This window comes from Pelodiscus sinensis, chromosome 9 (assembly GCF_052426305.1).
Source record: "Pelodiscus sinensis isolate ZL-2025 chromosome 9, ASM5242630v1, whole genome shotgun sequence".
NCBI lineage: Eukaryota > Metazoa > Chordata > Testudines > Trionychidae > Pelodiscus > Pelodiscus sinensis.
This window is the reverse complement of record NC_143060.1, coordinates 66,296,379-66,312,686: the sequence shown is the minus strand read 5'-3', so window position 1 is coordinate 66,312,686 and position 16,308 is coordinate 66,296,379. Positions and strand designations below refer to the sequence as shown.

Genomic DNA, 16,308 nt, shown 5'->3' with positions numbered 1-16,308 from the left:
CAGCATAGCTTCATTGATAAATTCACACCAGGTAAGGATCAGACCCATTCACACATTCAGACTAGCCAAATGTTCAACTGCTGTTTACTGAAAACAGGAGGAAAGGAGGGAAGGTTATAATGATATTGGCATAAACAGACACCCAGCATACACTGATTGGAAAGAAGCTCATATAGTTAACAAAATAACAGATGGAGAATTATTAATGCCATCAAATGCCTTTGCAAGAAAACAAACAAAACAACAACAAAAACTTACGGTAGCTATACGTTAGGCTTGTTTCCTGCTTGTATAAAAACAACCCAGCTAATCAGAATCTCAAAAGAGTATTTTCCAAAAGCAGATTTAAAATAGTGACAGCAGTTAGAGGCAGATCAGTTGTGGAAGGTTGTAAGTATGCGCAAAACATCCTGCTTTTCTGCACGGTTGCAACTGGCTCCACAAACGGCAGCATTTTAAAAGCCACCCTCTGAGTCAGGAAGCCCCAGATTGGATCTTCCTTTTGGCAAGTATCGTTTTGCAGAGTTTGTGGATTTGCCATAGGTGTGTGTGCTTTCGCTCCAAAGAGGGACTGCTTCCATCTCCTTTTTCTAAACACAGGGGCTACGTCTACACTGGCCCCTTTTCCGAAAGGGGCATGCTAATTTTACAGGTCGTAATAGGGAAATCCGCGGGGGATTTAAATATCCCCCGCGGCATTTAAATAAAAATATCCGCCGCTTTTTTCCGGCTTTTAGAAAAGCCGGAAGAGAGCGTCTACACTGGCCCCGATCCTCCGGAAAAAAGCCCTTTTCCGGAGGATCTCTTATTCCTACTTTGAAGGAATGAAGGCTGGAGAAAAGGCCCTGTAGGGGGTCTTAGAGTTCAATATGTTCTGTTCTTCTCCAAAGTAAGATTGAGAAGTGAATTGATCAGGATTTTTACACACAGAAAATGCAGGTGCCCACCGTGGAACAGTTGATCGTGGTGGAGAGATGGGGAGGTGCTGATCGGCAGAGCTACAGGCGGGCGGGAGGCATTTGGGTGCGGAAGAGGTCCGGAGGGTGGCTGGTTCGCGCCCCCCCCCCCCCCCCCCCCGCCTTTCTGGAAGATGTAGGTGAGTCAGACACAAGCTAGTAGGTGCAGGTGGGTGAAAATCTGCGGCCTGCAGTATAGACTAGAATGATCCAACCATCGCTTCTGGCCTTAACATCTTTGGGGTCTAGTCACACGGGTTGGGGGCTCGCTGATACACGTCTGAACGCCAGCGCTTCGAAGGCAAGCGCCTAATTCCCCTTGGCTTCAATGGCAGCAAGCGCCTAATTCCCCTTGGCTTCAATGGCAGCAAGCGCCTAATTCCCCTTGGCTTCAATGGCAGTCACGCACCTAAGTGCCTTGTAGGATCTGGGCCAGGGGGCATTTCCTCCCTCCCGCACTGGGACTGAACAATCGCTGTGCGTGCGGCGGGGAGCAGCCCCCCCCCCCCGTGCTGCACCCCCGCGTGGACACGGGCCGGGACCGCGACAGCCCCGAGCGCCGCGCCGCTGCCCACGTGGGCTCCCAGCTGGCAGCGAGCCTCAGCCCCGCCCCCTCGCGCAAGTGGGCTCGAGACACGCGCGCGCCCCCCAGGGGCCAGCCCGCCGAGCGCCGGGCAGGAATCGATGGCTCGGCGCTCGGCCCGGATCGCCGAGCGCTCGATGGAGCAGCTGACTCGCAGCTGGGCCCCTCCGCGCAGCCCGGCCATTTCCCAGCCGCGGAGCGGTGAGCGGGGCCGGCAGGGGGGTTATCGGGAGGGGGCTCCGGGGGGGCAGGGCCTGGGGGCCCTTGGGGAGGGGGCTCTGTAGGGGGCAGGGTCTGGGGGCCCTTGGGGAGGGGGCTCTGTGGGGGGCAGGGGGCACTGTAGGGGGCAGGGTCTGGGGGCCCTTGGGGAGGGGGCAGGGGGCCCAGGGCCTGGGGGGCAGGGGGCACTGTGGGGAGAGGGTCTGGGGGGGGGAGGGGGCTCTGTAGGGGGCAGGGTCTGGGGGCCCTTGGGGAGGGGGCTCTGTGGGGGGCAGGCTGGGGGTGGGGGCCCTGGGGAGGGGGCTCTGTGGGGGGCAGTGCCCTTGGGGAGGGGGCTCTGTGGGGGGAATGGGGTGGGAATTGGGGGGTCCTTGGAGGCCGTTCTGTGGAGAGGCTTTGGGGGTTCTGTGGGTGAAGGGCTTTGGGGGCTCCCAGCTACGTGTGCTTGCAGAGCTCTTGCCCCCTCTGCTGTTGTCTGGTGGCCCCGCGTAGACTCATGCTGCACGCGAGCTCGTCTCAGGGTCCCCTCTCCTCCCAAGCGCTGGGTTTTAGAGGGGAGTGGGGTTCGGGGGCTTCACGGGGGAGGGGTCCCAGGAGAGACCCATCGGGGAAAGCAGTTCCCTAGCACTGGGGTATCTCTCACTTCCTCCAGCCTGTGCCCATTGCCAGGGCTTCTCCTCTACCGGCCACATGATCCCTCCGATAACCCCCGGCCCAGCCCCTCATATTCGCTGTGGTCCCTGCTTCCGGCCCAGCCAGCTGGGTGACACCCGCCCCCCCCCCACTCCTTGCCCAGGACCATTGTACCCCCCTACCCCCATCAGCTGCCTGGGTGACTTCTCCAGATTCTCTAACTTGTGCCTCTTTTGCTCCTGGCTTCGGTTGTGTCTGGACTGTTGCTCTTAACCTGTAGCGACACTCTCATCCTTCAGCACATGGGGACAGGCCCTGCCCTGCTGCGGGCTGTCTGGCTGTTTAGGGGAGCAGACAGTGCTCGCTGTGCTGGGACATTGGCTAAATTTCCTGCATTTCTGGTATTGTCACAGCCTACGGCTCTCCCTGCAATTTTCCATGTGCCCGCTCCGGGGTGGCAGGTTCCCCGGGATTGCAACGTTTCATCTCCACTGACTCCTGCAGCCGAGGAGAGTGGTGATGTTCAAACCCGCAAAGCCGTATCCAGGGTACTTGGGGTAGAAAGCCGCTTAGGATAGAACTGGGTGGCTCGGGGAGCCAGATTCTTTACCTCCTGGGTCACTGGGACACGGAGCCAGACGAGGTCAGCCCTGTAAGTGATCACTATGAAGTGGGGTGCAGTTCCTTGCTGACAGATATTTACCCAGCCCAGCTCTCCACCACCCTCGGCATCTGTGGGTCACTCCCAAAGACGCCAAGGGCAGGGGCCGTCTGTCTGGCTCAGGTGGAACGGAACACGTTGGCGGAGGAACGCTGGAGAACTTTGCATGCTGCCGTGCCTACATGAGATGGGCCTGTTCTGTAGAGAAGCAGGGTTTAACTCTTCCAACTGGGCCCCTCGTTGGCACTGACCGTAGCAAAGGGGGCAAGGTGGAAGAGAGAGAGCAGACCGCGCTTGGCCAAAATCCTGTGGGGGCTCGTCAGGTTTTATTGCTTTTCTTTCCTGGTTTAGTAACCTGTGGCTTTTTGATAAAATTGGTCGCTTTGGGGTTTTAGACCAAAGGGCTTGATAAGGGTTGTGGATCGGTTCTCCGCTGTGCTCAGAGCTGTACAAAAATGCAGAAAAACACAGTCCCTGCCCCAGTGAACTTAAACGCTTTGGCCTTGGCCCTCCAGAAACTCACATGTGGCCTGCACAGTCACATGCGTAAAGATAAGCAGGTACCGTCACGTCTCTTCAGGGTCAAAGTTTCTGAAACTAGACGGAACGACGTGATCTGTCCCTTGGGGTCCCTGAAAGCCTGGCATTGCTGGGCCGGTGGGTTGATTTTTCATTCTCTTTCCTGTGGCATTTGTCAATGGATTCTGTTTCACTGGGCTGAGTTTTAGGGAGACCGCGGCGATCGGACAGAGAATTGATCTCAGCACAATGGGCTCTGAGATGTTTTCTTCCCTCTCCCTTCTACGCAGCCTCTTCTTCCGCCACCCCCCGGTACAGACAGTCCAGGCCAGTTCTGTGAATAGGAAAGATGCCTCCAAAATTCAAGCGCCACCTAAACGACGACGAGGTGACCGGCTCGGTGAAAAGCGAAAGGGTGAGTGCCTGGCAACTCAGGGTCTCGTTTGCATTCGTTGGCACCCCGCCCCCTTAATTAGCAGGGGTGTGTTTACTCACACTGTGCTCTGAGATCCCTGGCTGGCACACACAGCTCCGTTGCCGGGGGCTTTGGGACCATCGGAACGGGGAGGGATTGCTGAAAGCGGACCTCAGACGAGCGACATCCACCGTGATACAAGCCAAGTGGGGCACTCGGCACGTGAGCGCAGAAAGCCAGATGGGAGGACATGTTGAATCCTTCTGGCTGGCCGCGCTCAGTGCTGACTGCTTAGGATGCCTCGCTTGGTGTCTTCTCAGTTGTTGAACAACTTCTTCAGAGGGTGGAGCCAGCTGGGGGTTGTGCCTGCTAAATAATCCCTGTTTTGTAATTGGGCTGTGTGTCTGGGAGGAGACATCGGCGTTTTGCGTACACTGAGTGCTTGGGCGGCCGCCCAGGAGAGACGCAAATGCTGCCCATTGATCCATAGCTGGGACCAAGTGTTTCTTGGTGGTGCGCACCTGCGCATGCCTTGGCGCACAGAACAAAATTTATTCCACACACAAATAGTCACAAATTAGAGGGAACATTGCGGGAAACCACAAAGGTTTGACAAACAGAAAGGGGTGACTGCGCCGTTTGCAGACAAAGGACTCACCTGGTTTTTCTTCCTCACCCTCCAAGGCTGCTCTGTATCCCACATGGGTTCTCTTGTAGTTGAACACAGTGACATATTATAGGGTACCAAAACTTCATGCATCTGGCTAGTGGTGATATAAATGGACTTAATGAAGTGACGGTATTTTTAGATACGCCGAGTACCTCTTCACCTGGCAGGTGGAGTGTGCTCAGTCTGTTTGGTGAAGTAACTAGATTTATTTTTATTTTCAGGTCTCCTGATAGACACTGCTTATTTTGGAGGAAAGAGTAGATAGAACTAATACGTAACAAAGATGGAAAGTAAGAACCCAGCCTACAGATTAGCTGCCTCTACTCCTTACGTAGTGTTAGATGTGAGTGGCTCTGGACAGCTGGGGAGTGGGAGAAAGAACTTAATATCAGAGTGTGTCAGTTACTGGTGAGTCGATTGTGCAGAATGCTGCTGCAATAAAGCAATTACAGGTTGAACCTCTCTAGTCCAGAACTCTCTGGTCTGGCAACATCCGTGGTTCAACATGATTTGAGTTAGCTGGATGGCCACTTATCATGGGTGTGACCAAGTTTCCCGCGGTCCCATAAAGTTTGTTTACAGGCACCAACCCTGGCTCTCGGTGCTCTGTGCTGCGATGTAGCTCTAATTTACCCTTCAATATCTTTTAAGAGCCCAGTAAGCAGGGGAAGTGTTGGTGATGCTGCTACATGAGTTTTAATGCTGGCCGATGAATTTTAACATTGATAAATGCAAAGTAATGCACATTGGAAAACATCATCCCAACTCTGGGGATAAGACCAAGAATATTTTATTGTCTTGATATAAATCTCTGGTATGCCCACATATTGAATACTACTTGCTGATACGGTTGCCTCATCTCGTGAAAGAGATCTTGGCATTGGGAAAAGTTCAGAAAAGAGCAATGAAAATGAGTAGCGGTTTGGAACTGCTGCCATATGAGGAGAGATTAATAAGACGGGGACTTTCCATCTTAGAAAAGAGGAGACTAAGGGGGACATGATCGAGGTCTATAAAATCATGACTGGTGTAGAGAGAGAAAATAAGGAAAAGTTATTTACTTGTTCCCATAACACACAAGCTCTAGTGGCCACCACATGAAATGAATAGGTAGCAAGTTTAAAACAAACAGAAGGAAGTATTTCTTCACACAACACATGGTCAACCTGTGGAACTCCTTGCCGGAGGATGTTGTGAAGACCAGGACTTTAACAGGATTTTTAAAAGAGCTAAATAAATTCATGGAAGACAGGTCCATTAATGGCTCTTAGTCAGGATGGGGAGGGAAGGTGTCCCTAGCCTCTGTTTGTCAGAGGCTGGAAATGGATGTCGGGAGAGGGGTCACGTGATGATTCCCTGTTGTGTTCACTCCCTCCGGGGCACCTGGCCTTGGCGACTGGACACTGGGCTAGATGGACCTTTGGTCTGACACAGGCTGGAAGTTCTTATATTCTTATGCATGTTTTATGTAGACAATATTGACGTCCAGCGGTTCAGCAAATTCTTTGGTTCGGCACCGGTCAGGTCCCAAGGGTGCCGGACTAGAGAGGTTCCGCCTGTATTTGCACCCGTCACCATGAAGGGTAGCATTAGTCCAGTTAAAGGCAGGGTGTGCAGCAGGGCTTTGTACCACATTTCTCGCTTGTTCGCTGTGGAATCACTATGCTGTCAGATTGTCAGCTTGCATCTCGTGGCCCTGATCTGTGTGTTACGGATCCCAGGGGATTTACTTTCTGTGCTGAAGGCCCCTCGATGCTGGGGCTGGAAATCCGTGTGCTGGTTTAAATCGCAACTGCCCGTTAGGTGGATTTAAACAGGATTTGCCTGGCCAGAGTGTGGGGGGCGTTTAAAGCAAGCCTGGAAGCCAGGCTGGAGCGTCGACTCCTGCTCAGCTGGTCACAGTGCCTAAAGATATGACGGACGGCTTGGCTGCAGGGGGAGGTGTTTTGCTCCGTACTGAGGCTAGAACAAGATCTCTAGCCTCCAGTTTAAACGGGCTCAGCAAATGCAGATCAAGCTGCTGAAGAAATGAGTCTCAGCACTCAGAATATGGGCGTTGAAATCCAAACGCGAGGGCAACGCCATCTCCGAGGATTGTGGGGCTGGATGTAAAACCCCAAATCATCGTCTCGATTTTTTTAACCCTAACCAAGGATGTTGCCCTGAGGAGCTGGCACATCTGTCACGGAGACAAAGCCTCCGACATAACCCTAGGGAGAGAGACATCTGTTTCTTTAAAAGAAGGATCAACCCAAGCCCTTGTTTTTCCAGCAATCTTACAAGATTGTCGTGCAAATTCTCAGCCCGGGCGCTCAGTCTGCTTGGCTCTCCTCACTGTGATGCTGAGAGAATCTAAGGCTACCCCAGTGATGTCTGTCAGATACGTGATCCAGTACAGTCAGCGTTCTCAAGGCTGACTTGAAAGCTCAGGCCAAGAACCATCTGCTGATTGGTGATGGAGGCCAAAATGGGTTACTAACGAGTGTTGCGGGAACTGGGCCCCGTGTAACAAACATAAGGGGCTACGTCTAGACGGGCACGATTTTCCGCAAATGCTTTTAATGGAAAAGTTTTTCCGTTAAAAGCATTTGTGGAAAAGAGCGTCTAGATTGGCACGGACGCTTTTGCGCAAAAGCACTTTTTGGGGAAAAGCATCCGTGCCAATCTAGATGCGGTTTTGTGCAAGAAAGCCCCGATCGCTATTTTCACGATCGGGGCTTTTTGGCGCAAAACAATCCCGCGTTGTCTACACTGGCCCTCTTGCACAAAAGCATTTGCGCAAGGGGGCTTTTGCCCCAACGGGAGCAGCATAGTATTTCCGCAAGAACACTGACGATCTTACATGAGATCGTCTGTTCTTGCGGAAATTCAAGCGGCCAGTGTAGACAGCTGGCAAGTTTTTCCGCAAAATCAGCTGCCTTTGCGGGAAAACTTGCCAGTCTAGACGCAGCCAAGGGCGTATGAAGATAAACCCAGTACCAGAAAGGTGCGTGTCTCAGTGCGAACGGGGTTAGAATGCTCCCACATCTGGAAACCCATTAGCACCCTTAACCCCCGTGTGAAAATTGGAAAGGTTCATCCTCTCTCCTAATGCCCAGACTCGCTCTTGGTAGGACCAAGGAGAGATTGTTAACTTGAACCTCCAGTCCCATCTTTTATATCTTCAGCTGACAATGGCTTTAACACCTCTGGTTTATTGGTAACGGTGTACAGACTCCCAGTTTAACCTCTGGGAGATGGGGAGGAGGCTGAAAAGAAGGATATCCCTTCTGGTCGTTTAATAAGGAGCATTCATGTGTTCCTAAGGGAGTCGTGTACAACCGGTGGTGAGAAGGTTGGTGGATACGACATGGACGCTCAGCTCCAATTAATTAGAAACTGAACTTTTTTTGGTGTTTGCAGAGAAACTTGCTGGAAGAAGATTCTGACGAGGAGGAGGACTTCTTCTTGTGAGTAGCTGTGGAGGAGTGCTGGGGGTGTGGCAGTACGGGGAGGGGCGGGATATACCGTGGGCCAAACCGCTGTGCAAACCAGAGCTGGGGCCATTGCAAGTAGAAGGCAGCTCTCACGTACTCCCTGGAGGAATGATTGGACGGGAGCGTTGCCAGCTGTTTCCACTTCCCGTGGGGCGATAGATTCAGCGCCTGGTTGATCCGGGAGAACACGAGCCATGAACGTCAAGTCAGACTGGGCCAATCAAATTGGGGCCGCCCATCAGTGAGGGGGGGCAAAGACCCCTGGGCTGGTGTGTGGTCCAGCATCTTGTTGATGGAGGATCATTCCCGGGTGGGTGTGTTTTGCCCTGTCTAGTTTGAGCTGTTGCCTCTCTGGGAACCCCGGGAAAGACCGAACCGTTGGGGACAGACCGGCTTGCTTGTGCGTGTTTCCATTCATGATCACTGTCTCTGTTCTGTGCCGGCAGGAGAGGACCCGCAGGACCAAGGTTTGCACCCAGGAATGACAAGATCCGGCAGTAAGTGCCTTTGAGTTTGGATGCATGGTCCAGATTTGATTTATGGATTTTTAAATTCGGCTGCTTTGTTCCAGGGAGGCTAAATTCCCTCTAAGCTGGGCATTCTGAACCCCGCACCTCCAAATCCCTCATCCCCACCCCCTGCACCCTAACCTGCCCCAGCCCGGAGCTCCCTCCTGCATTGCAAACCCCTCCGCCCACACATCACTTCTCTATCGGTGCACATAACAAAATTCATTCCGCACATGCATGGGAACATTTAGAGGGAATATTGCCGGTAGGGTGACCAGATGCCCCAATATTATTGGAACCATCCTCCTTTTGGAGGCTTTGTCTTATATACACAACTATCCCACGGAGCAGGCCCTGTCTGCAAGGGCCTTGAGCATCCTCCTCCCCTCTTCCTTCCCCCCCCCCCGCCTTTGCTGCCTCTGATACAGAAGCATGGGGGTGGGAGGGGCAGGCAGCTCCACGGGATTGGCTGTTCATGGGCAGCTGTTTTCCCATCGTCACAGGCTCCTGCTCCTTTCCCTCCCCGCCCCTTTGCTGCCTCTGATACAGAGGCAGCAAGAGGTGGGAAGTTCACATAGTCGATAGGATTAACCAGTAAGTCCTGGCTTCTCAGTTAATCATTTATTTGACTAGACTCTAACATCCCTATTTTATATCTGAGCCACTGTTGTTCCTGTGCTGCTCTTGCCTTTCTCATCCATTCTCACATCTTTTACCTTGTTATCCACGTTCCATTTGCCCCCTTGCTGTGCCAAGGGAATCCGCCAGCTTAGGAATACAGAGCTGCCCCATTTGTCATGCACTTGGCCATCCTCCGGGCTTCACTTTATCATCCAGGGCACGGATCCGTGGGAGCTTTTGGAGACAGGGAAAGTTTTACCGTGCGTCGTCCTGCCGCTCGCCCGCCTCGGGGGAACCCCACGCTGGGGAGAGCAGGCTAGCAGACTCGGACCCTTCCTTTCTCATTTTCCCGGGGTTGTTTTTCTCCTCTCATCCCCCGTCTTGTGCAGGAGGCAGTAATTGCCTTCCAGGTTTGTCCAGGACTTCTGGTGACACCACACGCCTGGTTGCCTATGCCTTGTGATGACAACTCCCTTTTGTTTAGTCCCTGGTTGTGAGTCACTGGCTTAATGCTGTAGGTATTTGGGTGTGTGCTCTCAGCATGTCAAGATAAAGGATGAAAGAAACGGATTCCCTAGAAGAGGCTCTGTGTTTAGTAGATCCAGGAACGGAAGCTGGTCTGGTTGGAGCGACGGGACCTCTGTTGTGTAGCAACGCGATGTTAAACACAAAATTGATTCTGCTTGCCAGGGAGGGGAGTCAGGTATTGCCTTGCTCTGAGAGAGCATGAAACCCCGGGTGGGAATCCAGGCATCTCTCGTCGACACGGGATGGTTGCAAACAGCAGATTTAGCTGTAGATTTCAGGCAGACGCAGAACAATCCACGCGGAGTGTCTGAGATGCTGCAGGAAAGGGCCACTTCTGTCGTGTTCCCAGGTCGGGGGATGCTTTGCCCCCCATTTTCATCCATGTCCAAACTAGGGATGTAAAATGCCGTTTCCTTGGCTAACCGGTTCAACGTAAGGTTGAACCGATGGAAAGGGGGAGCAGGCGGGGGGTGCTTCAGTCTGGCGGGACCGGGGGACTCCCCTGCCCACCACCACCAACAGGGGTGTCCCACCACTGCCACGCCCCTCTGCACTGCGGGGTGAGACCTGGCCGTTCCCGCAGGAAAACCGGAGCGAGGTGCTAACTCCGCTCTGGCGGTTGAGGTGTCGGCAGCTGGATTAGAAAAGGCAAAACCGCACAGTACGGCAGGACGAGCGCGAGCCAGAGCAAGGAAGCTGCTGGTAAAGCTCCAGTCCTTGCCTTGGAAACATCCCCTGAGCATGGGGCGAGGATGAAAGTGTGGAGCAGAGATGGGGGGGCGGGGGGCAGCCAGGCCAGCCCTGCACGCTGGACTTTGTCAAAGGTCCCGGGGGCCTGTTGGCCGGTCTGTCTCGTCCCTGGGCAGACAGAGGCTCCGTAACGCGGGCGGCTGCTCGGGGTCTAAGGTGCCCCTGGGTTCCCGGCGGGTTTCTCACGGCTCCGCTCTCCCCTAGTGTCCAGAACCAGGTGGACGAGGTGATCGACGTGATGCAGGAGAACATCACCAAGGTGATCGAGAGGGGCGAGAGGCTGGATGACTTGCAGGATAAGTCAGGTGGGAATTCTCATGGTGTGCGACAACCCTGCGTCCCCCCCCGCCTTCCCGGAGAGTCGGGGGTTGCCGGACGGGCCCCTTGAAAGCGCCACGGTGTGTGACCTCCGTGAAGGACTCGGAAGCCTCCTCTGGCGGCGGCCATCTTGCTGCACCCCCAGCTCTCGCCGCTGGACTCGTTCCATTGCCTGGCAGCAGAGCCTAGAAATCGGAGAGACCCGCAAGGAGCCCCGGTTCCCGACAGCCCGGGGCAGGATTGGTTGCTGCAATGTCCCAGCCTGGGCCGGTCTCTCTGAGGTGTAGCCATGGCGACGCCACTTCCCTTGGGAGGCTATTGCACTGTCTGTGGGGAAGCTAAGTTTCATCCCCCTGCTTCCTCCAGCTGCCCTAACCTAACCCTTTCCCTCGGTGCTTCGAGCTTCCCCCTCGTCCCCCCCCGGACGTGGTTTCTGTACAGCCCCAGCGGCTCTGTCTCAGGGCCTCGCCCATCGCGCCTTCCACTCCTGGTGCGGGCTGGCTGCTCTTCGCGTCCCCTCGCGTTAGTCGGTAACTCGAAAAACGACATGTGGTCCTGGGGCAGTTTAGAGACTCGCCAATTATCTATAGCGGCAGGCGCTTCCGTGGGCAAATCCCACTTCCTCCAGCTAGCCGGCGAGGGGTGACCGGAACCCAGAATTCATCCCAGAACAAAAAGCTTTGGGTGTAAAAATGAAGCCAGCCTTCCCTGCATTTAACGCCTTGTTTATATCAGCAGCTAAGTAGCCGACACAACTTGCCTCGTTAGCTCCGGCTCTACAGTTGACGGGGACTTTTTTTTTCTCTCCCTTTTTCTGTGGTAAATTCTGGGTTCCCTGTTTTCCCTCCACCCAGCACATCTGAAGAAGTGGGCTGTGCCCACGAAAGCTCATAATGCCATCGCTATTTTTTTGTCGGTTACTACGCTGCTCCGGACCCCTCGTTGTTTTTAAAGTACTTAGGTGCCTAACGATGCACCACAAAGCTTCTGCGCTGACTTACCTTGTCCGTAAGTTGGAGCGGTACGTTCTCGTTTCCCTGCTCTCTGCTCCTGCCCTTTCTCTGGAGAGGCAGGAGTTTGCAAAGAGACCCTGCCTGGAAGAGCTGCGGTTTTGGACTAGCATTCCCCCAACTGAATCGCCTTTGTGTTTTGCCTGTTTAAACCTCCCTTCATTTCCTGTCCAGATGTTTAACTCAGTAAGTCCCCAGTTGTTATAATTTCCAGCTAGGGTGCGTCTTCATTGTCTCAGGGCTGTTCTCGTCACATAGCTTCCAGAGTTCTCTACGTCTGTTCCTGCCCTGCCACGAACCTTTGCTCAAGACTGTTTTTTGGGTCCTGCTGTTTAGATTTACTTCTCCTTTTTTTCCAGTCTTGTGTGTTTTTAAGAGGAAGAGTCCACTTACCAAAGAGTAAAATACATTCCTGCTTAAGCTAGGTCCCCTACCCGTTAGCTTGTGCTGGCAGAGTTCGACAGGACTGCCGGTCAAATCCAGCCTTTGGCTGAAAGCTGCTTGCTGAATTCGACAGCGTTCTGCAGAAGCGCTTGGTGATTGTGTGTGTTCCCGGGTTGCCTCGTTTGTGGTTTAAAAAGAAGTCGATTTGCAGAACCGGAGGACTTTTTTCGGACGTGTTCACGCAACTGGCCGGGCCCGTGCTGCCGCGCCTTTAATTCTTTTCTCTCTCCATCTGCCACAGAAAGTTTATCGGACAATGCCACTGCATTTAGCAACCGATCCAAGCAGCTTCGGAGACAGATGTGGTGGCGAGGCTGCAAGGTGAGTCCACGGCGGGGGGGAAGGAGCCGGTTTCTTTAGGCGGGTGCTTAGAAACTGGGTCCTACAGAGCCAGCGTAGAACGTGGTCCGGGCAGGTGGCGGGAATCTGAGGTTTGCATCTCATTTGCATGAAAATGGGGCCGCCTCTTACGTTGAATCCAGCATGCACTGCTCTGTCGACTTCCGGCAGCCTTTGCGTGGCTGAGGTGGGCGTATCGTGTGCGGGGGAAGGCAATCCTGGCAGCCTCGGTATTGAGCGCCCGCCGTCCCTGCGTCTAACGGGAAGGGGAGCCAGCCCGACACGTAACCTCGGCCTCTCTTGGCATTCCTCTTGCAGATGAAGGCCCTTGTAGCATTGGTTGCCATCACCCTCCTGCTTGTGATCATCAGTGAGTATTGACAGCCCTTCCCTGCCGGGTTGGGAGCTCGGGGGGGGATACACAGAAATATTTTTTTTGCTGTAAATAACGTTGAGAATCCCTCGCTGGGTCGTGCTCTGTAGGGCTGTCCGGTCCCACGCAGCCAGTATTGCACACGGGCTCCCTGGGTCTCTGCTGCCACGGCGGGTTTCTCCGCACGTGTGTGGGAAACAGCCTCTCGCTTAAAGACTTTCTAACACCGCTACCGAGGAAGGGCAACGGCGGCAGCAGGCAGAGTTGCGCTTTCTCCGGAGGCTCGGCTCGTGGTTCGCGTGCATGGTCTGATGAAGGCAGACGGGCTGACGTCCCCAGCAGGACTGAGGCATCTTCCCCGTTGTGCAGGGCTGTTTGTCCGTGCTCAGGCAGAGATCCTGTTCCCAGCGGTTCGGAACGTGTTTCGCCCTGCAGAAATCCACCGTTTTGACGTTGAGACAGGAGCAGGGTGTCAGCTGGGGCTAGTTACCAGGAGAAGAGGTCTCCACCACGGGCGTTCCCCTCGAAAACTGAATCGTCTCCGCCGGCAGCCCTGTTGCAGGATCCGGTGGATTTTAAAAATCGGGTTTAGCACCAAGGTTCATCTCCCTGCGCTACCGGCTTATTGTTCCCCGCCGGAGCGGTTTCAGGCTTCGCACGCCCGGTGTCCTTGGGATGCTTTGGAGGCCTGGGCGATTTTTGGCTGAGGATCCTACTCTGCCTTGGGATCCCAATCTGGAACTCGGATACGGGACCCCCGTTTGCACTGCAGCCGCCTGCTCCTTGCTGCCCTTCTCTGGGAAAGCGGCCTTCCTAGGAGCGATCGCGTCAGCCAGTCGGGTTGGGGAAATAGGAGCCTTGATGCAGATCCTCCCATTGACGGTGTTTTTCAAGGACCAGGTCCCCCACAGTCCTTCCCCGCGGTGCTGTTGGATTTCCCTCTGCGCCGGTCGGTTCCTCCCACACCAATTCCGGCGGGAGACTTCCCTGCGCGTAGTAGGTGTCGGACGAGTCCTGATCTCTTACATCCAAGCACCTTTGGCAATCCCCTGCACGTGTCTTCCTTGCGGACGGATCGAAGGCGACCCGCATCCCATCCAGAGACTTTGGAGTCGTGCTCTGGGCGTGTTTCCACTTGCGATGGTGCCGCGGGGGCCTTGCCGCCCCCAGGAAAATAGAAACGTTCCTGTGTCTGAGCTGGGCCGAGCTCAGTGCCTGCCTCTTCCAAACACGCGGCCTTAGGCTGGGCCGTCCGATGGGACGCCTGGTTCTCTTGCGCTGCGTCAGGCTGGGATGGGATTCCCCGCTCCCGGTACGGATACTGCTCAGGATTTGCCTACTGGAGCACCCGTAGGGACCCCTTGTTATCCTCAGTGGTTACTTCCCTTGTGCAATCGCGGTGGTTCTTTGGGATGCTTCTGTGTGACTCCGTTCCTGCTGCCTTCCCCCTCGATTTGTCCGGGGGGGGGGGGGGGATGTGCAGAAGGAACTGAGTGTGGCTCGTCTGTGCAACCCTGCAGCGCGGCATGAGGCTGTACGGGGCGTGTGTGGATGCTGAACCCACACCGGGGCCAATCTCCAAGAGCCACGCTTACCGCCCACGCTGTGAAGCCTTTGCTTTCTCTCTCCGGCTGCGCTGACCCTGGCCACCGTTGGGTGTGTGTCTGCGCTGGTTTTACAGACCCTGATGTTTGCTGTTCTCTTTTGCAGTACCCATCATCCTGAAATACCGCACTTGACGGGACGGCTGGAGATCTCCGGGGCAGCCGCTCGGCCGATAAAACCAGCTGTGTAATTTACGTGAAACAGGTGTATATAGCGACGGCGATGTTCCCTCGAGGCGGAGGCAAGTCGCCTGCTCTGAGGGCATTCCGAGAATGGCCCAACGACTCCCTTTTCGTGGACCCTGACTTATAACCAGGTTGAACGCCCAAGTCCTGTCCTTTCGCTATCGCCCAGGAATGCCACTTTGGAGCTAGCTACTTGCTAATGCGTTTTATTTGTATATATCGTTAGGGAGTCAGGAGGTAATTTATAATTTATACACTGGTTCCTGCTACCAGCTGCCACAGGTTGGTGGGGGCTCAGTTGTTTCATGCAAGTGAAGGAGGGTGAAAGGATCGTGGTAAAGGGACCGTAACCATTCTGTGAATAATTCCAAGCAGGTCACTTTCTCATGGTGGTTTTTTTTTTTTTTTTTTTTTTAATGGGGTCTGCCAACTAAGAGACTTTCTTTACCGTCCTGGAGATGCGCAAGCGACGTGTGTTCAGTATTGCTGCTTACAGCTGTGCCTCGAGCCATCCCACTAAACCTATTTTTGACTGTACGCGGGGAACTCCTGGGCATTCTTTTGCGGCGTTTGGGGAAGGAGGGGGGTTGTGGGTTTTGCAGCGGGCCAAAGCGCAGCAGTGTTCCCTGGCTCCAGGGAACCCACAGGAGACCAGCTTTCCGCTGCCTCAACACACCACCACCCGATGGATGCGTTTCTGAGAGGGGCGGCGTGATGCCCTAGAAGTGAGCCGGTGTCTTAGTTCCTTTGGGCCTGTGAAAACCAACATGGCCTCTGCGCGGGAACCCAGGGTGAGGGGGGGCTGCACCAGGTTTTGCTCAGAGACCTCTCCACCAGGGCTCTGACCCCACCCCACTTACCCTGTTCATGTCTCTTCCTCCTGGATCCACGGCCCTGTTCCTGACTCCAGCTCTGGGGGGCACGGCCCTTTCACTCCAGCGCCGCTGCTCAGGAATCTGCAAAGTCCCCGCAACAGCTGAATAGGGGACTGTCCGTGGTCCCCTTTATTCAGTCCTTGTAAGGCCACAGCTGGAGTACTGTGTCCTGTTCTGGGTCCCCTGCTATAGGAAGGACGTGGACGCATTGAAGAGGGGCCAGCGGAGGCGACCAAAATGCTGAGAGGGCTGGAGCACATGACCTATGAGGAGAGGCTGAGGGATTTGGGTTTGTTTAGTCTGCACAAGAGCAGAGTGAGGGGGGATTTGAGAGCAGCCTGCAACTTCCTGAAGGGGGGTTCCCAAGAGACTGAGGAGAGGCTGTTCTCAGTAGTGATGGATGCAGAACAAGGAGCAATGGGCTCAAGTTGCAGTGGGGGAGGTCTAGGTTGGAGATTAGGAAAAACAATTTCCCTAGGCGGGTGGTGAAGCACTGGGCTGGGTTCCCTAGGGAGGGGGTGAAGCACTGGGCTGGGTTCCCTAGGGAGGGGGTGGAGTCTCCATCCCTAGAAGTATTTAAGTCCCGGCTTGACAAATGTAGATGATTTAGTTGGGTTGG

At 54.6% G+C, this 16,308-nt stretch overlaps 1 protein-coding gene across 1 annotated transcript; it reads left to right on the top strand.

Annotated features, from left to right (window-relative positions):
- The first annotated feature begins 1,587 nt into the window (after window positions 1–1,587).
- VAMP4 (vesicle associated membrane protein 4) lies at window positions 1,588–15,351 on the top strand. Its single transcript, XM_075937045.2, has 8 exons — window positions 1,588–1,740; window positions 3,862–3,986; window positions 8,059–8,105; window positions 8,579–8,629; window positions 10,745–10,845; window positions 12,554–12,633; window positions 12,970–13,021; window positions 14,735–15,351. Exons 2-8 carry the CDS (start codon window positions 3,921–3,923, stop codon window positions 14,761–14,763), a joined length of 426 nt encoding a protein of 141 aa, XP_075793160.1. The 5' UTR covers window positions 1,588–1,740; window positions 3,862–3,920; the 3' UTR covers window positions 14,764–15,351.
- The last annotated feature ends 957 nt before the right edge of the window (window positions 15,352–16,308 follow it).

Bases quoted from the DNA above. Each gene is read 5' to 3' on its own strand.
- VAMP4 (XM_075937045.2), top strand. From the start codon at position 3,921: ATGCCTCCAAAATTCAAGCGCCACCTAAACGACGACGAGGTGACCGGC. The intron at 3,987-8,058 runs GTGAGTGCCTGG...TGGTGTTTGCAG, and splicing joins GCTCGGTGAAAAGCGAAAGG to AGAAACTTGCTGGAAGAAGA. The intron at 10,846-12,553 runs GTGGGAATTCTC...CATCTGCCACAG, and splicing joins TGACTTGCAGGATAAGTCAG to AAAGTTTATCGGACAATGCC.